At 35.2% G+C, this 25,764-nt stretch overlaps 1 protein-coding gene across 3 annotated transcripts in view; it reads right to left on the bottom strand.

Annotated features, from left to right (window-relative positions):
- Nucleotides 1-25,764, bottom strand: part of TPP2 (tripeptidyl peptidase 2) — an 88,288-nt gene that overhangs the window by 12,191 nt on the left and 50,333 nt on the right. For 2 of the 3 annotated variants that reach the window (XM_054574364.1, XM_054574366.1), the window contains exons 17-25: nucleotides 24,906-25,060; nucleotides 23,614-23,730; nucleotides 23,263-23,363; nucleotides 22,572-22,668; nucleotides 20,968-21,105; nucleotides 19,384-19,628; nucleotides 19,047-19,125; nucleotides 17,165-17,203; nucleotides 10,693-10,844 (exon numbers count right to left, since the gene is read on the bottom strand). In XM_054574364.1, the coding sequence (XP_054430339.1) occupies nucleotides 10,693-10,844; nucleotides 17,165-17,203; nucleotides 19,047-19,125; nucleotides 19,384-19,628; nucleotides 20,968-21,105; nucleotides 22,572-22,668; nucleotides 23,263-23,363; nucleotides 23,614-23,730; nucleotides 24,906-25,060 (1,123 nt within the window). The remainder of the gene's footprint in view (nucleotides 1-10,692; nucleotides 10,845-17,164; nucleotides 17,204-19,046; nucleotides 19,126-19,383; nucleotides 19,629-20,967; nucleotides 21,106-22,571; nucleotides 22,669-23,262; nucleotides 23,364-23,613; nucleotides 23,731-24,905; nucleotides 25,061-25,764) is intronic. The other variant, XM_054574365.1, reaches the window with a different exon arrangement.

The following is a 25,764-nucleotide window of genomic DNA, read 5'->3' as shown; positions in this document are numbered from 1 at the left end:
AGAATCAAGATGGCGGAGGAGTGAGTGGAAGTCACACTGACCTCCTCCCAGAACCAACCTGGAATTACAACTAAATAGTGGAGAAATCATCTGGAACAAACAACTGAACAAGAGCGAGAGAGGAGCCTTGTAACTTCAGGGACAGAAGAATCAGCTTTAGGGCAATCTAACTGGTAAGGGGTGCTGTAGAGACTCGAGAAGGCGGCTGAGGTGCCCACAGGTGGCAGCACCAGAAGGATACTGAAACAGCCAGTTGGATCCCCCTGAGAAGAGCGAGGTCTAAACCAAAAGTGGGGATCTCTAGCCCACAGCACCAGAGCCCAAAAAGTACACAGAAAACAGCCAGCTGCGAAAAGGGGCAGGGTTGCTCTCTGCCAGAGACAGGCAGCTTGAGACACAAAGAACTGTTTAAAGAGCCAACGCATAAATTTTTATTTGCAGCCACTTACCGTGGTCTCCGGCAAAGGTGGGGACAGAGTGGGCAAGAGATGCCTGAGGAGACACTGGGGTAGGAGGCTATGGGTAGAGAACTGAGAGATTAGCTAGCAGGATCCCAGGGCTGACTCCTCCCCCATATGGCTGCAGCTAGAGAGGACCCAATAATTGTTCCCAGGAGGGACTCCTCCCCGCCGTGAGCTGTCTAGGCACCCTGCTGAGTGCAAAGTGAATATATTAAAAGCTGAAGGAGAAAGCCACAAACAGTAGATTCCTGGAAGTCTTGAAAAGACTGCCTAAGGTCAGACAGGGTCAACATCTCACATCATCAGAGGCTGATCCAGAAAGTAAAAACAGTAGTCTCCAACCATAGAAGTTCACACCACAAGGTCAGGAAATCAAGACAGATCAACTTAAGAAGCAGAAGAGAAGAGTCTTACAAATAATGAGAAGACAAAGAAATACCCCCCACTCAAAGGGAAAGGAGGAATTCCCAGAGAGAGAACTAAATGAAATAAAGGCAAGTAAGCTATCAGATATTGAGTTCCAAACAACTGTTCTAAGGAAGCTCAATGAATTCAGTGAGCTCAGAGAATTAACAAAAAGTACAGGGAAACTACAGGGAACTTATTGCAAACTATATCAGCATGAAAAAGGACATAGAAACTATCAATAAGAGACAAGAAGAAATGAAGAATACAAATTCTGAATTGAACAACACAGTAAAAGGAATCAAAAGCAGGCTATATGAAGCTGAGGACCAAATCAGCGAGCTGGGAGGACAAGGTAGCAAAAAGCTCCCAGAAAGAGAAAGAAAATGAAAAATGACTCAAAAAGAATGAAGAGGCATTGAGGGAAATGCAGGACAACCTGAACGTAATAATATCCATATAATAGGGATACCAGAAGGAGAAGAGGATGAGGAAGGGATAGAGAACCTGTTTGAAAAAGTCATGATGGAAAACTTCCTTAATTGGAGGAGAGAAAAAGCCACACAAGTCCAGGAAGCACAGAGGGTCCCATTCAAGAGGAACCCAATGAGGCCCACTCCAAGACATACCATCATTAAAATGGCAAATATCAAAGACAATCAGAGAATCCTAAAGTAAGCAAGGGAGAAAGAAGCAGTAACATCTAAGGGAGCCCCAATATGGCTAGCATCTGACTTCTCAACAGAAACCCTGCAAGCCAGAAGGGAATGGCAAGAAATATTCCAAGTCATGAAAAGCAAAAGCCTGCAACCAAGACTGCTCTATCCAACAAGGCTCTCGATTAAAATGGAAGGCAAAATAAGTAGTTTCCCAGACAAAAGAAGGCTAAAAGAATATACCTCCACCAAACCAGCACTGCAAAATATGCTAAAGGGACTGCTTTAGATGAAGAAGAAGTTTCTGTGAATACCCAGTTCCTTTCAGAGTTGCCAATACTTGACATTACCAATATTTTTAATGCTCATTAATCTGATTGTGACAATGATGTTATTTTAACTGTTCATTTACTATTTGTTGACACTAAACCTGTTTTAGTATATTTCTTGCCTATTTCTATTATTTAAAAAAAAAGTTTAAATGACTTTTTGGTATTCTTTACTCATTTATTGATTAAAGGTTTGTAGAACATTTTTCCCTAAAAAAACAAACAAAAAAACAACCTATGAACCATGTTTTAGATGTGTTGCAAATACTTTTCTATTCCTTGTCTTTTAACTTTTTTTATATGTATATTACTATATAGTTAAATGTTTAATATAGTCTTATTGTCAATATTTACTTTATAGCTTCTGGGGTTGAATATTTTACTTCAGGTCATGAAAAATATTGGTTCTATTTTCTTCTAAAACTCCTTTGATTCTACATATAGAGTTTTAACTCACCTGAATATTTCTTGTATAATGTGTGAAATAGAGTTCTATATTTGTTTTATGTCAAGTATACTGGTCCATGCACCTTATTTGTTGAATAAGCCTTATATTACCCATTGATCTTAATCATATACTACCTTGTCAGACAGATATACACGTTTGTCTCTAGAATGCTCATTGTATTTCATTGATCGACTTGATTTTTTCTTTGCAGGTGTCATGTTGGTTTAATTGCTGAGACTTTATGAGGGTTTTAAATTTTTTTAATATTTTATAATTAACTTTGACATTTAAAAAAATAAAATCAATCAATCTGCATTTAAGAAAGAGAGATGGAACACCTACCATTTGCAACAACATGGATGGAAGTGGAGAATATTAAGCTAAGTGAAATAAGCCAGTTGACCAAAGACAAATACCATATGATCTCACCTATAAATGGACTCTATTCAACAAAATAAAGTAATGAACAAAATAAACCACAGGCATGGAGACATGAAGCAAACTGAAAGGGACCAGAGGGGAGGGGGAAAGAGGACAATGGTGGAAAGGAGTATGGACTAGATAAAAGAACATCTATGAATCACCCATGGACATGGACAACAGAATGGGAATTGACTGTGGGAGTGGGGGTGTGAGGGTGGAGGGGGATAAAGGAGTAAAAACTGAGACACTAATAGAATAAACATGATTTATAAATTAAAATAAATAAATATAAATAAAAATATATTAAAATAAAAAATAACTAAAGTAAAAAGAAAAAACCTGTCTAAATAATAATGACAGAAAAATTTCCTAACTTGGTGAAGAAAAAGTCGTTCAAGTGCAGGAAACACAGAGAGGCCAATCAAGATGAACCCAAAGAGGCCTACTCCAAGACACATCACAATTAAAATCCACAATTTAAAGACAAAGAGAGAATATTAAAGGCAGCAAGGGAGAAAGAGCTAATAACATACAAGTGAGCTCCAATAAAGCTACCAGCCAATTTTTCAACAAAAACACTACAAACCAGAAGGGAATGGCATGAAATATAAACGTAAAGCAAGAAACTGCAGCCAAAATTACTCTATCCAGCAGGGTTCTCATTTAAAATGGAAGGTGATAAAAAGAGCTCCGAGTACCTCTTACCTCCCTAACAAAAAAAGGTTGGGGGTTAGGAGAGTACATCACCAAATCAGCATTGCAAGAGATTAGTTAAAGGGACTGTTTTAAGAATAAGAAACAGAGAGGGGGAGGAACAAATATTCAGGAGAAAACTTGTCAACAAATAAGTAGCTATAAATAATACCCTTAAATGTAAATGGATCAAATCCTCCCATCAAAAGACACAGAGTATCTGAATGATCATAAAACATGGAACTGCATATATGCTGCCTAGGAGAGACCCACCTCACAACAAAAGATTTATACAGGCTGAAGTGAAGGATAGAAAAATATTCCATGCAGATGGACATTAAAAAACAAAGCTGGAGTAGCAATACTTATATCAGACAAAACAGACTTCAAAACAAAAACCATAACAAGAGACAAAGAAGGTCTACATAAAACTTAAGGAAGTAGTCCAACAAGAGGATATAACCATTGTAAACATATATACACCCAAAATAGTAGCACCTAAATATAAAAAGATATATTGGAGGATTTTTAAGAGATTGATAGCAACACAGTCATTATAAGGGATTTTTCACACCCCACTGTCAACAATGGATAGATCTTCCAAACAAAAAAATAAGAAAAAAATATTTTGGCATTAAATGACACTCTACATCAAATGGACTTAACTGATATTTACAGAACATTTCACCCCAAAGAAGCAAATATACATACTTCCAAATGTACATGGGTCCTTTTCAATGACAGACCACAAGGTAGGACAAAAAAACAAGCCTCAACACATCCAAGAAAACTGAAATCATATCAAGCATGTGTTAGGATCACAATGGCTTGAAAGTAGAAACAAACCTCAAAGAAAAAACTCAAATACATTCAAAGATATGGAAGCTGAATAACATGTTATTATATAATGAATAGATTAACAATGAGATTGAGGAGGAAATCAAAAAGGATATGGAAATAAATGAAAAATGAACATACAACAACCCAAAACCTATGGGACACAGCAAAAAGAGTTCTGAAAGGGAAGCTCATAGTAGTATCACAGGACTAATTAAAAAAGGCAGAAAACCCCCAAATAAACAATGTAACCCTACATCTGGAAGAACTAGAGGAACAAAAACAAAGCCCAGAGCTAGTAGAAGGAAGAAAATAATCAAGATTAGAGCAGAATTAAATGATATAGAGATGAAAAAAAAAAAGAACAAACCAATTCAAAGGATTAATGAATTCAGAAGCTGGTTCTCTGAAAAGATTAAAAAAAAGGGACCAACCTTTAACCAGACTCATTAAGGAAAAAAAGAGAGAGGACCCAAATAAAATCAGAAATGAAAGATGAGAAGTAAAAACTGACACCACAGATATAAAAAGGATTGTAAGAAATTACTATAAACAACTATATGCCAAGATTGGACAACCTGGATGAAATGGTTAAATTTGTGGAAACATATCTTCTATAACTGAACCAGAGAGAAGCACAAAACCTGACGAGACCAATAAAATCTAGGAAAATGGAAGAAGCAGTAATCAAAAAACTCCCGACATATAAAAGCCCTGGACCAAAGGGCTTCACAGGTGAATTTTACCACACATCCATAAAAGAGCTAATTCCTATCTTTCTCAAACTATTCCATGAAATTCAGAAGAGCAAAGACTTCCCAACTCTTTTTACAAGGTATTAACTAATTATAAACCAAGTAAAGACACAACAAAGAAAGAAAATTACAGGCCAATATGTGATGAACATAGATGCAAAAATCCTCAACAAAATATTAACAAACCGATACAGCAATCCATTAAGATCATAAACCATGATCAAGTGGAAATTCTTCCAGGGATGCAAGGATGGTATAATATCTGGAAATCAATGAATGTGACACATCACATACACAAAATGAAGGACAAAAATCACATGATCGTAACAACAGATGCAGAAAAAGCCTTTGTTAAAATCTAACACCCATTTATGATAAAAACTCTCAGCAAAGTGGGAATAGAGGAAGCTCACCTCAACATAGTAAAGGTAATATATGACAACCCACTGCCAACATCACACTCAATGGGTGAAAACAAGAATTGTTTCCCTTAAGATCATGAACAAGACAAGGATGTCTGCTTTCATCACTCTTATTCAACATAGTACTGAAAGTTCTAACCATAGTACAAAGCCAAGAAAAATAAATAAAAGGCATCTATATTGTAAAGAAAAAAACTGTCATTATTCACAGACAACATAACAGTGTATGTAGAAAGCCCTATAGGCTCCACCAAAAAACTACTTGGCCTAATAAGTGAATTCTGCAAAGAAGCAGGATACAAAGTCAATATTCAGAAATCAATAGCATTTTTGTTTACTCAGCAATAAACTATCAAAAAGAGACCAAGAAAAAAAAATCCCATTTACTAAAGCATCAAGAAAAATAAAGTACCTAGGAATAAATTTAACTAAGGACCTGTAAAAGACCTGTACTCAGAATCTAGAGATTCAACGCAATTCCTATTAAAATATGAATTGCAAAGGGAGGGGCAAGATGGTGGAGGAGTGAAATATGAATTGCAAAGGGAGGAGCAAGATGGTAGAGGAGTGAATGGAAGTCACCTCCTCCCAGGACCAATCTGGATTACAACTAAAATGTAAAGGAATCATTGGGAGCAGACAACTGAACAATACTGAGAGAGAAGCCTTATAACCTCGGACAGACAGAACAATCAGCTTTAGCAAAACCTGACTGTTCTGACAGCACCTGCACAAAAACACACAAGATGTGGTGGGCAGAGTGACCCTCAGGTAACCAGCTGGAGGGAAAGACCCAGCAAAGAAATACCAAAAAACAGTCAGAACCCAATTACTTCCAGAGTCAACGTAAATGGCAAAAAAGGCATCTAAAGAGCATCAAGTCCAGGAGATCAAGGAGACTGAACCACAAGATTTCACAGGTCTTCTATCATAGAAGTTCACACTACGAAGTCAGGAGGTCAAGACAGATCAATTTAAGAAGCAGAAGCAAAAACAACAACAACAATGAAAAAAAAACAGGAAAAAAAAAACCCCTCACAAATAATGGGAAGACAAAGAAACACTCCCAAATCAAAGGAAAGGATGAATCTCAGCAAGAGATGTAAATGAAATAGAGGCAAGTAAACTATTAGACACTGAGTTCAAAACAATGATTATAAGGAAGCTCAATGAGAAAAGTGAACTCAGAATTACAAAAAACTACAGGGAAATTACAAGGAACTTACTGCACACTATAACAGCATGAAAAAGGACATAGAAACTACCAAAAACAGGCAAGAGGAAATAAAGAATACAATGTGTGAATTGAAGAACACAGTAGAAGGAATCAAAAACTGCCTCAATGAAGCAGAGGAACGAATCAGCAAGCTAGAGGACAAGGTAAAAAAACCTCCCAGAAAGAGCAAGAAAATGAAAAAAGACTCAAAAAGCATGAAGAGGTGTTTACAGAAATGCAGGACAACCTAAAAGGTAATAATAGCCATATAATAGGGATACCAGAAGGAGAAGAGGATGAGGAAGGGATAGAGAACCTGTTTGAAAAAGTCATGATGGAAAACTTCCCTAATTGGAGGAGAGAAAAAGCCACACAAGTCCAGAAAGCACAGAGGGTCCCATTCAAGAGGAACCCAATGAGGCCCACTCCAAGACACATCATCATTCACATGGCAAATATCAAAGACAAACAGAGAATCCTAAAGGCAGCAAGCGAGAAACAAGTAGGAACATGACAGGGAGGCCCAATATGGCTAGCATCTGACTTCTCAACAGAAACACTGCAAGCCAGAGGAGAATGGCAAGAAATATCCCAAGTCATGAAGAGCAAAGGCCTGCAACCAAGACTGCTCTACCCAGCAAGGCTCTCAATTAAAATGGAGGAGGAAATAAGGAGTTTCCCAGACAAAAGAAGGCTAAAAAAATATACCTCCACCAAATGCGGAAAAAGCATTTGATAATGTACACCACCAATTTAAGATAAATACACTCAGCAAAGTGGGAGTAAATGGAGCATACCTAAACATAATAAAGGCCATACATGAAAAACCTACAGCCAACATCGTACTCAACCAGCAAAAACTAAAAGCTTTCAGACTAAGATCAGGTAAAAGACTAGGATGCCCGCGTTTACCACTTTTATTGAACATAGAATTGGAATTCCTAGCGACAGTGATCAGACAGGGAAAAGAAATAAAAGGCATCGAAGTTGGAAAGGAGGAAGTAAAACTGTCATTGTTTGCAGATTACATGTTAGTGTACATAGAAAACCCCATAGACTTCACCAAAAAACTCCTCAACCTAATATGTGGATTTGGCAGAACAGCAGGATACAGAGTCAATATTCAGAAATCCAAGGCATTGTTGTACACCAAAAATGAAGTACCATAACCAGAAATCAGGAAAAGACTCCCATTTGTATTAGCAACAAGAAAAATAAAGTACCTAGGAATAAACTTAACCAAGGAGGTAAAAGCCCTGTATTCAGAAAACTACACAACACTGAAGAAAGAAATTAAGGAAGACAAATAAATGGAAGCATATGGTATTCATGGATTAGATGAATTAACATCATCAAAATGTCCATACTACCCAAAGCAATTTATAGATTCAGTGCAATCCCTATTAAAATATCAATGATGTGTTTCACAGATATAGAACAACATTTCAAAAATTTATATGGAACCACAAATGACCCCGAAGAGCCGCAGCAATTCTGAGAAAGAACAAAGTAGGAGGGATCACAATACCTGACATCAAACTATATTACAAGGCCACTGTAATCAAAACAGTCTGATTCTGGCATAAGAACAGACACACAGATCAATGGAAGAGAATAGAGAGCCCAGAAATAAACCCATGTCTCTCAGGTCAATTGATGTTCAACAAAGGGGGCAGAAGCATAAAATGGGAGTAAAAATAGCCTCTTCAACAAATGGTGTTGGGAGAGCTGGGCAGCTAAATGCAAAAGATTGAAATTCGGCCACCAACTTACACCATACACAAATATACACTCAAGATGGATAAAAGACTTAAATGTAAGTCACAACACCATAAAAGTCCGGTGAAGAACATAAGCAGAAAAGTCTCAGATATCCCACACAGCAATACTTTCACCGATAATGTCCCTAGAGCAAGGGACATAAAGGAAAGAATAAACAAATGGGGCTTCATCAAAATAAGAAGCTTCCGCATGTTAAAGAAAACATCAGCAAAATGAAAAGGGAACCAACTGTATGGGGAAATATATTTACCAATGATACCTTGGACAGGGGTCTGATTTCCAAAAGACATAAAAAACTCACACAACTCCGCTCCAGGAAGACAAACAATCCAATTAAAAAAATGGGCAAAGGACATGGACACTTTTCCATGGAGGACATACAAAGGGCCCAGAGACATATGAAAGGATGCTCGGCATCACTAGCCACCAGAGAAATGCACATTAAAATCACAGTGATTTACCACTTCACACCAGTCAGAATGACCATCATAAACAAATCAACAAACAACAAGTGCTGGTGAGGTTGTGGAGAAAAGGGAACCCTAGTCCACTGTTGGTGGGAATGCAGACTATTGCAGCCACTGTGGAAAACAGTGTGGAATTTCCTCAAAAAGCTAAAAATGGAATTGTCTTTTGACCCAGCGATCCCACTACTGGGAATATATCCTCAACATCTCAGAAGATCAATTCAAAAGAATTTATGTACCTTTGTCTTCATAGCAGTGCTTATTTACAATAGCTGAGAGTTGGAAACAGCCTAAGTGCCCATTGGTAGATGAGTAGATTAAAAAGCTGTGGTATGTTTACACAATGGAATACTATGCAACAAAAAAAGAAAAAAAAGAATTTTTACCTTTTGTGACAGCATGATTGGAACTTACGCTAAGTGAAATAAGTCAGTCAGAGAAAGACAAATACCATATGCTCTTTATTATAGGAATCTAATGAACAAAGTAAAGTAATGAGCAAGAGAACTAGAAGCACAAATTCATAAAATAGACTGATATTGGTAAGAGGGGAGGAGGGAACTGGGGACTGTTTGAAAGGTGAAGGAATTTAGTCAAAGAACATAGATGAAGGATCCATGGAAATGGACAAGTGTATTTGGTGTGGGGATTGACTATGGAAGTTGAGAGGTGGGGTGTGGCTGGGTGGAGAGTAGTGAAGGGAGAAAAACTGGGAAAACTGTAATAGCAGAAACAAAAAAAAAATTGTAAAATAAAACCTCAAAAAGCTCGAATTTAACTAAAGAAATGCAATAATGGCCTTTTCCTTATTTGCACCCAACAGGAGCAAGGCTTTATTTTTTATTATATGGCTCACGGTTGGCAAAGGTAAAAGGAACAACACAGGCCTCATCATACACTGCTAGATGGAGTATATATTGTTATATTCACTGTAGAAAGCAATTTGGCAAAACATAAGATGGTTTTAAAAAATTAATTTCTGACTCAATAATTATACTTTAATTATGTTACCTGATGGAAATTTAAAAATAAATCTCTATGTACAAAAATACCCATCATAGTAGTACAAAGAAAAACTATAAATGTACATATGAAATGGAATACTTAAATAGGTTATATTTCATCCAAAGGTCTATATACTACAGTTATTAAAAATGGTATTTTAAGGACTATTTAGATGACACAGAAAACACACATAATCAAACAGTAATTGGAAAACCAGGAGACAATATCAGTATTACTCAAACTGTTACGTCTATAAATACAGACATAAATAATAACAACACAATGATTATCTTTGGAGAGTGGACAAAGTGATTTTAATTTTATTTATTTCAAAGATTTCATGTTTATTTTTAGAGAGAGGGCAAGGGAGGGAGAAAGAGAGGGAGAAAAACATCAATATGTGGTTGCCTCTTGCATGCCCCCAACTGGGGACCTGGCCTTCCACCCAGGAATGAGCTCTGACTGGCAACTGAACCAGCGACCCTTTGGTTTTCAGGACAGCACTCAATCCAGAGCCACACCAGCCAGGGTGTATTTTTTTCTTTATACCCCCCAATACAATTATCGTCTAACAGTAGATCAGAATAAGTTATTAACATAAAACTTGTAAAAATTCTTATCACTAAAGGGATTTAAAAAATAAATATAGGTACAAGAAAACTGAAAAGCACCTATAATCCTACCACCTACAGGTAACATTTTTGAATACAGCGAGTGCATACACACACAATATTGTTGTAAATGGGAAAATAAAAGTAAACTCTTAGAGGATTAAAATCCATTAAAAACTTACTTAGTCATCCACTGAATTTTAAGATCTCGTAATGCTTCAGTAAACTCTTCTTTGAAATCTTTCTCTTTTTCTAAATCTTTTTCTTTATCTTTGCTGCCATTCTTAGTCTTTGTTGGTGGAGGTATTAGGTAGTAATGAACAGGGATTACATCCTATGAATGTGGAAAGACAGTCTTAGATTAGCATGCCTAATTTTATGTATTTTAAAATCATCTTTAATAGCTGAACAAGGGATCACAATACATTAAAAAATTCAAATCTGCAAAGTAATTTTCTCCCCAACTTTAAAGTACCATTGTGTCTACTATCTCCTTTAAAATAAGGGAGCTAAGAATAAACTTTTAGTGTATTTGGTAGTCTTAGTTTTACTTGATAGACTAATTACAAAAGTATATTGAGCCTTCCACATTTTATCTTAGAAAGGGAGAAAATAAGTTAGAACAACAACAAAAATATACTCTTGTCTAAGTACATTTAATGAAAAATTTATTTCTCCATTCAGTCAACAGGACTTATTGAGCCTCTATATATGCCAAGTAATGCTCTGAGAGTTGAAGAACAAAGCAGATAAGGCCCTTTCTTGCCCTCAGGGAGCATATATTCTAGTGGGGGAAGACAGAAAACAAACACATAAATACATAAATAAAATCAGATACTGACGCATGTTATGAAGAAAATAAGACTGTTTGGTATAAGGTGGGGGAACCACTGTAGACAAAGTGGTTATGGAAAACCACTCTATCAACCAATCTAAGTGACCTGAAAATACAAACCACAAATAAAGGAGAGGAAGAAGTGTTTGAAGGTAGAAGATGAGCATGTGCAAAAATCTGAGTTTTGTGCATGGACAGCACAGCATAGAGAGTACTGAGCAAATGGACAGCGACCATATAAGATTGAGCTGATAAAATATGGTAAAAAATATATAGATTTTGTTCTAAGTGCAATAGGAATTCTATCCGAAGAGTTTTATTAAAGGCAGTGACATAATTTTGTTTTTTGTTTAATGAATCGTATATGAATTGAAAGTTTTGTTTTGCTTTTAGAGGGCAAAAATAGAAAAAAAAAACAAGCAGCAAACCTAGGTGTTCCAACACTGCGTTGAACTAATAGGCTGTAAAAAAAAATGAATGTATATAAGATATTTTGTGAGAGTAGAACCAACAGTGCTTGTTGACGATGTTTAAAACGAGGGGATGAGTAAGACTTAGCAGGGATGGGTGATGGGGAAGAGTGAGCCCAGGACTTGGTCCAAAGCATCGTATTGAGTTGGCCAAAAAGTCCACTTAGTTTTTTCGGTAAAATAAAAGACACATTTTTTCATTTCACCAACAGCTGTATTGATTCAGATATTTTGAGTATGTTGGCTATCTCCTGTGTGTTACAATGTTGATTGCTCTCAGTCAATTTTCTGATTTGATCACTATCAACTTCAACTGGTCTACCTGACCGTGGAGCATCATCTAGCAATTTATCTCCAGCACAAAACTTAGCAAACCACTTTTGACAGATTTGATCAGTCACAGCACCTTTGCCATACACTGCACAAATCTTTTTTTGCATTTATTTCAGTTGCGTTTTTACCTTTCTTGAAACAATAAAGTGTAATTTGCCCAAAATGTTGCATATTTTCTTCCATCTTTAATATTAAAATGGCTGCATAAAAAAATCACCAATTTTGATGTGTTTTTAAATGCAGACTGATATGACACCTATCACAATACAATCTAACAAAATTGTTTCAAAAGAAATTAAAGACAACTAAGCCCTACTAGGGCCATCATACAGAGAAAACCAAACAAAGATTTTGGCCAACCCAATACTATCTAATTGCTCTGTGACAGAATCTACAGAGAATGTGAGGTCACAGTATCCCTGAAAAAAGCCAGTATGAAGAAAGAGAGAGAGGTCAACTGATGACTGTAGTGGAGAGGTTTTGTAAGACAGGAGAATGAAATAACTAGAAAGTCTGGCAGCAGTGGCTGCTGATCACCATGACAGGACCGGTTAAGACTGACTAAGAAAGAGATAAAGTAAACAAGTATAACAGGTCTTTTGAAAAGTTTTGCTTTATATAGAGATATGTGCAATTATATCCAATTACATCTATTTCCATCTATTTTATTAAAGCATATACGTCTTTACTTTGAAAAGTAATGCATTAACTGGGAAATAAAATCATGTTATACTTACTAGCTCTGTTTTTAGCACAATAACTAGGTGTCCTTAATTAAATCATTATTTATTAAGTCAATTTCTCAAATTCTAGCTTCAGGTTTACATTAAAAATGTGGCTAAATTCTTGTATTTGTTTTAATTTTAAAAATTTCTAAAACAGGAACAAAGTTTCTAAAACCGTAAAAAAATAAGACTTTTATACTCTAATTACAGTAATTGCCTAAAAATCTTTATACATATTTGAATTAAAAAATAGTATTACAAGTCCCCACCTTCCCCAAAACAGGATTTTTAGCTGTAAATACCACATAACATGCCCACTAAAAAATTTTCAGTTAAACTTTATTTTGGGGTATAATTATAATAGTAAATATAAGGAACTACTATTACAGTTGTGCTAATAGTATTCTAACATAAAATAAATACTATTTCAATATGATTCATTTTAAGGACAGTAAACCACTGATGCAAAATAACCACACAAATCAATTTTTAGCCATTTCAGTGTCTCTCTCGCTCCTTCTCTCTCAGGTCAGGGAGCCAGAGCCTGCAAGCAAAGATCTTATGTTAAGTGTGAGACTGGGAAAAGAAAACAGGTATTTTGCTTGGTCTAGCTCTTCTGGACCCTGCCACCTACCTTTTTCTCCTTATTGAGGTTCATTCTCCTAGGTGGGCACTGTCCTAGGCAAAACCAAGTTAAAGTGCCTGCAAAATCTGAGTTGATAATTTACCACCAGGTCCTTACCTGAACAGACTGCTTCAGTGTCATTTGTATTGCATAGACAACATCACTGAGAATTATAGGGAGAATTAAAGGTATAAATCCAACCTTTTACTCTCACATTCTCTTTGGAATCATGGATCTGAACTATCCAATATGCTAAAATATGAATGACACTTGCCTGGAAAAGGAAAGTTGGCAGTCCACATTCATTCTAACCTAATGTGAGCCTCCCTTAGTTTTCCCATCTTCTTGCCTGATTAGGAAGAGAGACAAACTTCCAGATGGTAAGCCTCTGTTGTAGGCCAATTCCTCCTCTGAAGTGCAGAAGTAAGTCCAGGGAGCACAGAGTCCCAAACAAGTTGGACCCAAAAAGGACCACACCAAGACACATCATAATTAAGATGCCAAAGGTTAAAGATAAAGAGAGAATCTTAAAGCAACAAGAGAAAAGCAGAGAGTTACCGACAAAAGAGTTCCCATAAGACTATACTGGTTTCTCAGAAGAAACTGCGGGCTAGAAGGGCTTGGCAAGAAGTATTTAGTCATGAAAACCAAGGACATACAACCTAGATTACTCTGTCTAGCAAAGCTATCATTAGAGTTGAAGGGCAGATAAAGTGCTTCCCAGGCAAGGTAAAGCTAAAGGAGTTCATCATCATCAAGCCATTATTATATGAAATGTTTAAGGGACTTATTTAAGGAAAAGTTGAAGATCAACACTATGAACATTAAAATGGAATAAATTCACAACTATCAACAACTGAATCTAAAAAACAAACTAAGCCAACAAGGAGAACAGAATCAGAATCATAGATATGGAAATCATTTGGATGGCTACCAGTTGGGAGGGGGAAGGGGGAAAATGGGGGAAAGGTGCAGGAATTAAGAAGTACAAGTTGGTAGTTACAGAATAAGTAGGGTGATATTAAGAACAGTATAGGAAACGCAGGAGCCAAAGAACTTGGATGAATGATCCATGGCCATGTACTAAGGGGTGAGGATTGCTGGAGGGAACTGGGGGTGTTGGGTGGAGGTGGGAAAAGGGGAAAAAATTGGGACAACTGTAACAGCATAATCAATAAAATATATTAAAAAATACATTATAAATGTTAATATAACCCTATAATGTATATCAGGAAAATAAATTTGTATTACTAAGAATTATGAGCATGGTAGTTTTAATTCCTAATCCAAAGAAAAATGGAGTTATTTTTTATTTACTTTATCATGGTCATCTATTCTTTTTGACAATAAGTATTTTTACAACTGCCTTCTAAGGTCTCTGACTTCTAAGGGCATAGGGTCAATTTAATAGAAATGATTTTGTACCAGTAAATCTTGAGAAATTTTGTTTATGATTTTAAAACAGTCAAGGAGACTCTTCAGAACAGAAATGCTAAAGTTCTTTATACTTAACAGTAAGTTGTTTTGTTTTGTTTTTTTTAACATACTATTCCTGCTACTCATGAAGTATTTTAACAGTGTATGAATTGAACGGTATTATACAGAAAGTCATATATACCCAAATAATCAGTAATGAACTATTCCCTGGGTGATATAAAATTCCATTATTGAAATTTTGGTTCAAAACCAATTTCCTTAGTTTTTAAATTTTTAACAACTAAATTTAAAACTGTAATACCTTCACACAAACTAAAATAGCTATTTTAATGATTAATATCATATTTGAATGCTTTATGATCTGTTAAAAGTAGCCACATCTTTTCATATTATGGTGAGCTTAAAAAAGTTTAACACATTGTAAAATGAAAAGTCACTGAAACCCAGTGAACAAGTCCACAGAAAAACCTAGCTGGTACTTTATTTAGATAATTAATTAATAATATATTTTTGTAATGTGACTATAAAACTATCGTAGTTATTATTTTTAAAATAAGAGCTTCACGTGTACTTGCATTGAAGAGAAAGAGAGCAATGGGAAGAGGTTTTTTCCCCCTAGGTTTTGTTTTTATTGTATTTTTCCATTACCATTTATCCCCCTTATGCCACTCCCGCCACCCTGCAATCACCACAGTCTTGCCTATGTCGAGTCCTTTTCCCCTTTGCTCAATCCCTCCACTCCCAGCCCCCACCCCCACAGCGGCCATCCTGTTCTCTATCAATGAGTCTGTCTTTATTTTGGTTGTTAGTTCAGTTTGTTTATTAGATTCCACATAAGTAAAATCATACGGTAAGTTCTTAATACAAAGCTTTACTAACCATCCAATAATAATCTTCCTATTCATTTGACAGTTTTCTATCTCATACAACCTTATGCAAACAATATCCACCAAAACCCCTTAAAGATCAAACAAAATATACAGCAGGAAGGAAAAAAACCAGCTATGCTTTTGTGATATGCATCTTCTATTTTTAAGGGGCTCCAAGAATACCTTTTCTTGTTCTCTGGAGCAGTGGCTTGTAAGCTCTGTTCACCCTTACCCAAAGACAATCAATTTCTAAGTAAAATAAAAGTACAGAGTCACGGGTCTTGTGAATTGACATTTCCTACTTTCTCCTGTTTTTGTTTTAATGCTGGTTATGTTTCATTAAATGAATGTACATAGCCCACAAATAGATCAAGAAGCTCAGTTGAGAAATACTGGTCAACAGAGAGCACATTTTTTTAAATCTGGAAAGGTGATTGCCAGTGGTATATTCTGCTTAAACAGAGTATTTATCATTACATAAAAATATGGACATTTCAGAGGACTTTTTAACAAAGGAATTTAACCTATTATAAAGTGGTGAGTCCCAGTTTCAGATCACTATGAATTAAGAAACAAAATGGTATCTTTTGTTTATACCTTAAAGAACTAATTCTCCCACTGCAAAGCTTCCTGCTTGAGCATGAAAAATCACTAAATGCTCAATGATGCCAGATTTTCACCAGAGAGCTCATTGATTATATATCCCTTTCTCTAAAGTACACCTGAAGCAGAATTTTTCTTTTTTTGAGTTAACTCTGGCTTTAGTAGTCAATCAGAGATCGTCAAATAAGTTGCAGGAAAAGAGATCAGATTACTTACTAGTTATGGTCAGAAAATTTGCTTATGCTTTTAGTGTAAGTTTTAATTTTGGGTCAGCAATCCTTATTTCTGTTCTTGCTTTGTCCATTGCTCTGTTTATCTCTGCCCTTTAAGAACTAAGACGACACAAGAGCAAGGAATAAACTTCACTTGTAATACTTTAAAAATATTTTTAAATCAATCATCCAATTTAATAATATTTTTAGACTTTAATATAATTCTTTGGCCTATATAGCTGAAAATAAATAACATTCTCTCTATAGGATTTTAGATATGCAAAATTTCAAATATTATTACTTATCTGTACTAAGAAATGAATAGCATTAAAATTTTTATACACATATAAAACAGGAGCCCTTCAGCAATTTATGGTAAGAAAATAAGCTTTATGTCAACCTTGTTAAGATAAGAGCACTATACTGCAGAACTTAAAGAAACTAAGGGAGAGAATTTTAAAAAAAGATTTATAATAGTGAAAGAAAAAGATTTAATAGGCAAATAAGGCTTTACGACATCTTTTTTAAGAACTGACAATCAGTACCTTTTTAAATTTTCCTTGTCGTTTTGCTGCAGACTGCCCCTGGGAGTTAGAATGACATTCTGTAAGAAAACATGCATAATCTACATAGGATGGAGACACCACCTCCATCTAATTTTCTCCCAGTTTAAGTTCCACCTGTATGTGTCACAGTACTTAGAAGGGTCAGGTCTGTCATAAATTTGGCAGGCTCTTAGGAAAGCAACAATGCCACTTTCATTTTTTAAGAAATAAAAATGCACTGAAATGTTATTCCTAAGGGTGAATGTTTTTCAACTGTTTATTTAAAAAATTTAGTAGAGCAGAATTTTTATCAAAACACTTTTGGAAACATTAAATTGAGTTGACAGTCTACAGAGTCCGATTTTTAAGCACATCACAACAACCACACACACCCATGCTCTCTTATAAAAGGCATCATTCAAGTCAAAGAGAAATCAAATGAACCTTCCCAAATACCAAAACAATAAGAAATGCAATACTACTGAGATAAGAATAAATAAACAATGTGCTGGGATTTATAATTAACGCCATGGTTTTAGGTTTTTGCTCTCCCTCAACAAAAATATATCCTAATAAGTAATAACTATGGTTAATACCACATGTTTGTAATTTCACAATTGCCTCTGAAAGACTGCAGTCAGGAAGTTGTAACTATCTCTTAATTGCTAACAGCATACTTTTAATAACAATGCTCTTCTGTCACATGCATGACAAGGAAGTAGACACTCCAGGTGAGTTGTCTGGTTGTGAACCTTTTCAATTAAGCCCCATTGCTGAAGCTCCACAGAGGGAGAAGCCATACTATCCAGGAAATGAAGTTTACAAAAAAGACTATGGGGACTTCTTAAATCAGTGCATCCATTAATCCAATGCAATTAACTACTTATTTTCTTCAAATCATACTAAAGAATATGTAAATAAATAGTACAGACTGAAATGAGACTCAAGAAATGTCAGGGGCAAACATCTTTTTCTGGGCACAAAATTTCTAAGTTACGCTTCTGTGAAAGCAAATAAATGATCTTTGGTTCACAAGTGAGAAGTAAGTAAACTTGTTAAGAAGTATGAGATCTATTAATTTTGATAACAGCATTTATAAATTACGGCATTGATGGTAACTTAGTTTGTAAGAATACTAAGAAATACAAAACTGTAAGAATGACAACTTCTAGTGACATTGAGTGAAAATGATAAGACAAAAGGTGATAGAGCTATACAAACACTATCCTTTCAATAAACTGGTAATGAAAATAGATGGAAAAGCTAAAACAGGTACTTACAAATACTGAGCTCTAAAATACAAGAACCAGAAACATGTGTTTAACAAAAAACTCCCGTAATTTTGCAACTCCAAAATAAAAGGCATTGCCAAAAGAAATACCTAGTAATTATCAAGGTATATAAAACTCCAATAAGAAATTGTACAATGTGAAAAATTGTGTTCATTAGCAATAATTGTTCTCACTAGTTTTTAGAGGTAACCCCAAAATATTCACTATCATGTTGGTTAAAATTCAATAAAATATTCTAGTTTTAAATATCCCATTAATTTAAGCCAACTTTACTTTAGATGTATGTTTCACAGCAAATTCAAGTATATTAACCATGAAAGATAGGACAGGTTCAGGGCCAGAGTAACTTACACTTGGAAAAAAATAATACTCAATATTTTAAAATACAAGTGACTATTAATGGACGTCTGCTGGTAATGGAAAAAAAAATCATTAAAAAAATTTTTTTTTCCGGCCAGCGAGATTGTCTCTTTTACCCATCTGAAATGTATAATCAATTCCCATCTTTAAAGAAAGGCAAATTTTAGAGTAGGTCATTTCAGTGTAAAAAAAAAAAAAACAGAAGCCCAAAACAAAAGATGAGTACTTACAGCTTTCTTTCCAAGTTCAGTCTTTGATAATGTTAAGGATCCTGCAAGGTAGCATCCAGGTCCTGCCCCTTTAGGTATTCTAATGAGAAGATTCAAAAGAGAAAAAGAACAAAAGAGAAAGCTTCGCAATGATAATTAGGGGGAAAAACAACAAAACAACTATATTCTGAAATAATTTCCACAGCAAAGATTTCAAAAATCAAAGAGAGAAATAACTTCTGTATAAAATGGTAAATGACAACACACTACAAATTTACCCTAATGTAATGAACTAGCTAGCTTTAACATGCTATAGTGTACAAGATGGGTATTAAGTATAAGCAACGTTATCACTTACTTGTCATCAGGTAAGGAAGTAACAAAGAATGGCTGGTTGTATTTGGGTGGTAGTGTCAAATTACTCGATTTCTTCTTTCCTAGAAGTGCAAGACTATGATTTTCATGAATATCTAAGCTCAAGGTATTAGACAACCTATGAGAAACAATAAATGGAAGATCTTTAAGACGTTCCAAATCACTGATTTGCTCATGACGAATCTGTAGTCGAATTGTATAATCTCCTTTCTCCAGTTTCAAAGAATACTAAAAAAAGAAAAAACATTTAGAAAAAGTAAAGTTTAGCCCGGTATACAGAAATTACAATAAGAGGATAAGCAGAAAGTTACAACTTGAGTGCTTACAGTATATGAGGTACAGTGCAAGTTACTACACATACCTTTACATACAAACAGAATTTTGCAGGTGAGCAAGGACCAGGAACATCAGTGAACTGTCCACGGTCACATACAGAGTAGTAAAGGACAAGAAAGCTCAAGGCAGGTCTGACTCCCAAGCCCTCATTCTTCCCACAACTACAGGTTACTCTCATATTCTCAGCTAAATCAGTCTGTTCCAGACTGAGAAAAGCTATGATTTCCTAGTTCATGACTACTCAAGACATGTATAAAACAACATCCAAGATAGCAAAATTGAGGTGCCGTACAATATCTAAGAAGGAGATACACAAATATGTGTCTAGATATGACTGGAAATCTTTGTATTATGATCAAAATGCCATATCCTTTTATTGCTGATAGTAAAAACAGGAAGCCAAGAGAGATCAAGGAATACAAGTCTACTATGCTCCACCAGCTAGAAAGGATAGGATGCTCTTTCTCTTTCTACATTGACAGTTTCTTCTGACAAGATTTTAAAAGCGACCAAAGTAATGGCGCTGTAATAATCTAGCCTGTAGTAAGGAGATCTGACTTGGGTTTGTTCTGGGAATAAAAGGAAATTGTTCCTTGAATGACTAACCAAAAAAAAAAACTATAAATTATTTTCATGTAATATAAAATTATAAAAGGTATAGGATTTACCTTATTTTCTTGTTACAATATTCAATCAGGGATAAAATTTCTATAAATTATGATTAAAAGTTTTTTTCTTCAATACAACAGTGCCAAGCACACTTCTTGGCATACGGGAAGGGCTCAATACACAGCTGTCTGATGAAAAAATAAATTTTAAGTTCTAATATACTGAAGACACGGGGCACTGCAGCAGTGCTCTTTATCTAGTTAAGACCTAGGATCATTTCCAGGTCCTCATATATATTAGATGATTTGTTTTCAACCTTCAGATGAGAGAAAGCAGTAGGTGGAAAGGAGAAATAATACATATAAAGTGCTATGTTGCCAGTGCTTATGCCATCCTTGCCCTCCTCTATTCTACCACTTAATTCAACTGAACTGTACGGTTGAAGTTGTCCCAGTCTGTTCTACAACAGACAACTGAGCTACTAGTGACGTGTCAAAGTACTAAATGCAAAACTATGATATTAAAAAAAACAAAAATAAGTATTACCATAACAAGAAATCAGGAATTCATTAGATCAAAAAACAGGTTCTGTTTATTCTAAAAATCACTGTCCATTTCATACCTGATGTGGATAGGCATCGCCTGAACCCATCTGTCTTTTATTCTGGTCAAATATGATCCATAGTTGGCTGTCAAATTCTGATTCATATAATAATTCACAAAGTAGTGGGCAGCTGGGAGTTACTTCCCCACTCTTAGGCTATAAAAAAATAAGAATAATTACTTGACATGGTTTACATGATTTCTAATGTAGGTTTATAATATTGTTATTGATGAGACTTTTACATTAAAAGTATTAACATATTTTCTGGTGGCAGTCTATTTTAGAAATGTAAAACATCTTGTATTTTGGCACTCTTTTACAATTAAAAAAACATATGCCCTAGCTGGTGTGGCTCAGAGGAATGAGCGCAGGCCTGTGAATCAAAAGGTTACCAGTTCAATTCCCGGTCAGGGCACATGGCTGGGTTGCAGGCCAGGTCCCAGTTTGGGGGTGTGCAACAGGCTAATATATCTCTCACATCAATTTTTCTCTTCCTTCCTTTCTCCCTCCCTTCCCATCTCTCTAAAGATAAATAAAATCTTTTAAAAAACCCCAACAAACCTAGCCATTTATATTCATTAATAAACCAATACATATTTTCTATTTTTTTAAAGGTTTATTTTATTTTCATTCAAGAGAGAAGGGAAGGGGGTGGAGAGAGAGACACACAGAGACAGACATTGATCTGAGAGAAAAACATTGACTGGTTGTCTCCTGCATGCACCCTGAGGATCAAACCTGCAACCTAGGCATGTATCCTGACCAGGAATCAAACTTGCAACTTTTTAGTTACAGGATACGCCAACCGAGCCACACTGGCCAGGGCAGCAATATATATATTTTTTTATAAAACTGTAATTTTATAATTCACTGAAATCAATCATTTCCTGAACATTATAACCAAACATTATAGTAAGAACTTCACTGAAATCTTATGGATCCTACATAAACCTGTTTTAACATTTACCATTCCTTCAACCTAGGAATTATTCTAATGTATCACTGCATCAATGCTTGCTTTACAGAAAATAATTATGCCAACTAGTATCATAATCAGAAGGCATCTGGCATTCATGAGACACCTAACCACTGGACAGGTCATATGGGATAGGTGCCACTGAATAGATTGAGTGATTATAAAAACTAAGGCTCAGCCCTGGCTAGTGTGGCTCAGTGGATTGAGCCCTGGACTGCAAAGCAAAGGGTCATTGGTTCAATTCTCAGGCAGGGCACATGCCTGGGTTGTGGGCCAGGTTCCCAGTGGGGGGCACGTGAGAGGCAACCACACACTGATGTTTCTCTCCCTTTCTTTCTCCTTCCTTTACTGTCTCTCCAAAAAGAAATAAAAAAAATCTTTTAAAAAACAAAACAAATACTAAGGCTCAAAGGCCAGTTCACCACAAATTAGAATTTATAACTTTAGACTTGAACTGTACTTAGATCACTGCAAGTCATAATTTTCCCAAAGAATAATTCCAAATCAACCACTGTGGATTACCTGTTTCTATTTCATATATATACATACTGAATACACCATCCTTCCATTTTAAATTTTATGATTCATAAACAAAATACAAAAGTTAACTGTAAAAGTATACTTTATTAATTATAAATACACTTACTTGATGAAAGTTATAGGTAAGGATCATCTCATAAAGTTGACGATTATTTGGCAAAATATCTCTTGAACCTAAAGGTTTTGTTTTTGCACTCAGCGGGCTGTAATTGGACAATTGCATAAATAATTTGATTCAAGAGTTCACTTAATAAGACAAAACTATAATCAACAAAATCTGTAACATATCACAAATGACAAACAAGCATTCCTAAACAGTCTTTTTCAGTATATTTTATAATATTTTAATCATTAACTTACCTAATTCTTTACCCACTGAACCACAGCAATAAACAGTTTAAATTTTGCAATATTACAAACGTAACCTTTTTGTGATAAAAACATTTTCAAATGTCAACTAATAGTTGTTTATATAATCAGATCCCAATGCCTAGGCAACAATCACTAAGTGTTGAAGGACAGGTTTTGACTGCAGGTGGTGCTCACTTCTCACAGGATGGGTCCTACCAGGTGTACTGAGAAATTTACATCCATGTTATTTAATGCTAGAAGCTACTGCTGGGCTTGCCTCTCAGAGACCTGCCAGGATTCCTAGGCTTGAGTGTCATACGCTGATTTTTCACCTCCAACATTCAGATGGATTTAAGAAAATAACCTTCTCTTCAGAGTATAAGAGATCCTCCCGCCCCCACCACACGAATACCCAACATTTATATCCCTAAAACATTTAATGATACCGTAGTGTTTGGACCCAGCTCTTCAAAGTTATGCAGGGAGCCAGATCTTCATATTTCAAGGAGGACTGAACATCAAAACGGTTGATTCCTTCCGATGCATGCTATCAAGGATATTTATTAAATTAGTTTTTCAAACTTAATTGAAAATAAACTATTCTAAAACAATATTTGGACCTAAAATAAACATCTAATGCAAAGTTTATAAGCACCCATGAACAGGACTTATTTTAAATTAGCTGTGGTTATTTTCAGAACTAGAGACAATTTCCCCACTGAAGTTTAAATCCCACCAGTGAGATTATTTTTCAACACAAATAATGATATTAAAAATAATGAAACTGTGGTACTCACAATGTTTAACTGAGGAGCAGTACACACTATCCCATGGAAAGAAATGGTGTAATCAATATTGACGTCACTAAGACTTGCCCACCAACGAGCAATACAAAACTCAATTGCTTTCCCACTCTGAAAAGAAAATTATAAATGTATAAACAGCCTTTGTTCTCAATTTCTTTCAAATTCCAGAATATAAATAATAGGTGTGTCAAAGCAATTCTATGTTTTCAAACTTTTCCTATTTGTACAGCAAGGAAATGCAAATAAATAACTTTCATCAGCTATACTTGGAGCTATGCAAATTACAGGTGCATGGATACAGTGCAGGTATTTAAATATACAGTTATTTACTCATAATCCCACACTGCTTGTCCTAAGAGATCTGAGGCAGCATTTGGAAACATACACAATAAAATAATGGTGAAAACAAATTGGAATAAAAACCTAGGACCGAAGGAAAAACAATTAAGAGTAATGACAGGAAAAAGGGTATGACAGCAGTATAAGACATATTCAATAGCCACAGCTGAATTTCAGGCTCAGAGAAGCTTGGTAACCAAAGTAAAATGATATTATGGTCACTTACAGCTTTCTCCCTATTAAAATAATGAAAAACAAAAACTGTTCCTAGTGCTCAGTTTTAAATTAGGTTTTCTAGAATCAATACATTATAAAGTTTAAAGGTGAACCATAACACCGATACATACATGAATAGAAGTGAAAGTAATCAGAAACATAAGATACAGAATGATCATATGATCAACTGAAAACATGGCATAGCAAGTTTAAGAAAGGTCGTTAGCACATTCACCTCCTATGGAGGAAGGTCTAGTCATTATTATTAACACTCTGGGTAAGAATGGAGATTTGCCATATTTCAAGTAATTTCTGTAGGATGTAGCAGCAGTTTCACCTATAAAGCAACTTATTCTCATGGATTCTTTACAATAGAGCAGTAATAAAATAACTTAAATGACCTGCAGAACCACCTTAAATAAGAACATAATCTACTATGGGATGAGGAAACAATACCAATCAGGGTGCAAGGCACCACTATCTATCAGACCAGAACTTTATTTTGACTAAATTATTTAAGAATTAAAAAGAGATTAATATTTACCTTGGACTCAGCCTCAAATATCCTAATTAGACTATTTATCTTCCTACTTCATTTATTTGGCATTAACAAAATATATAGACCCAACAATCTCTGAATATAAAATATAAAATCAAATTCAAATACTTAGTCCATACCAAAACCCAAAAAATCATTTTAGGATTTTGAGCAATTAATTAAAACATACTAAGACAGGAAAAGCTTCAGTCAGTGTTCCTTTTTCTGGAAGGGAACAAAACTTATAGAATTCATGGCTTCGATATGCTCTTTGCTTCACAAGCTGTACTGCATGAAGAACAAACTTGGCTGACACCTCCGAAGAACATGAACACACTGTAACTTCTAAAACAAAAAAGAAGCAAAATTTTAAACTGGTAAGACTTAAAATGGACATAAAATGGTTTAAGAATGCCTACTTATTAGAGAATAATATATCAATAATAAAATGATATATTCAAATGAAATCTACGTATTTCCTTAAAAACAAAGAGTCAATAGAGTATTAATAAAGCTGAAAGAGTAGAAGATCCAGCTATGGAAAATAAATAAATCAGCATTAAAATAAACTATGCTGCAAGTACCATGAAAGAGCAAGCTTTTCCGTATGCAGACACCATTATCCTAATCAAAATCCTTTCAAAACCCTCTGTCCTCTCCTAAGCTCAACCTTTCCTCGTGTTTTAGTCAAAAGTCAAGCAACTCCTGATGAAGAGGATTTTAATTTCAGACACCTCTATTTGTCATCATGTTTAAATTCCATTAGTACCTATTTCTTCAACTTCATTGATAACTTTTCCTAGTCTGTCCTTCTTAGTTTGGGTCCTGTTTGCTTCTAGAAGGTATGTCAGCATATGCTTGGCTTCATTCTGAGGCAGAGGTGGAGCTAAGCCCAATCACTGTGAACCAAGATCAGCAGCCTATCTACTGAATATCCATTCTAATACAGAAAACCAAGCAAGGCCTGATTTTCTGTTCACAAGGTCAAGCTGGCACAGAGATCCGTGAATCTATTCAATCACTAAGAATACAAAATTCAGTGTTATAAC

This window comes from Pteronotus mesoamericanus, unplaced genomic scaffold, assembly GCF_021234165.1.
Source record: "Pteronotus mesoamericanus isolate MK-2021 breed Mesoamerican mustached bat unplaced genomic scaffold, CSHL_Meso_final contig_26, whole genome shotgun sequence".
NCBI classification, from domain to species: domain Eukaryota; kingdom Metazoa; phylum Chordata; class Mammalia; order Chiroptera; family Mormoopidae; genus Pteronotus; species Pteronotus mesoamericanus.
This window is presented reverse-complemented; position numbering and strand designations above follow the sequence as displayed.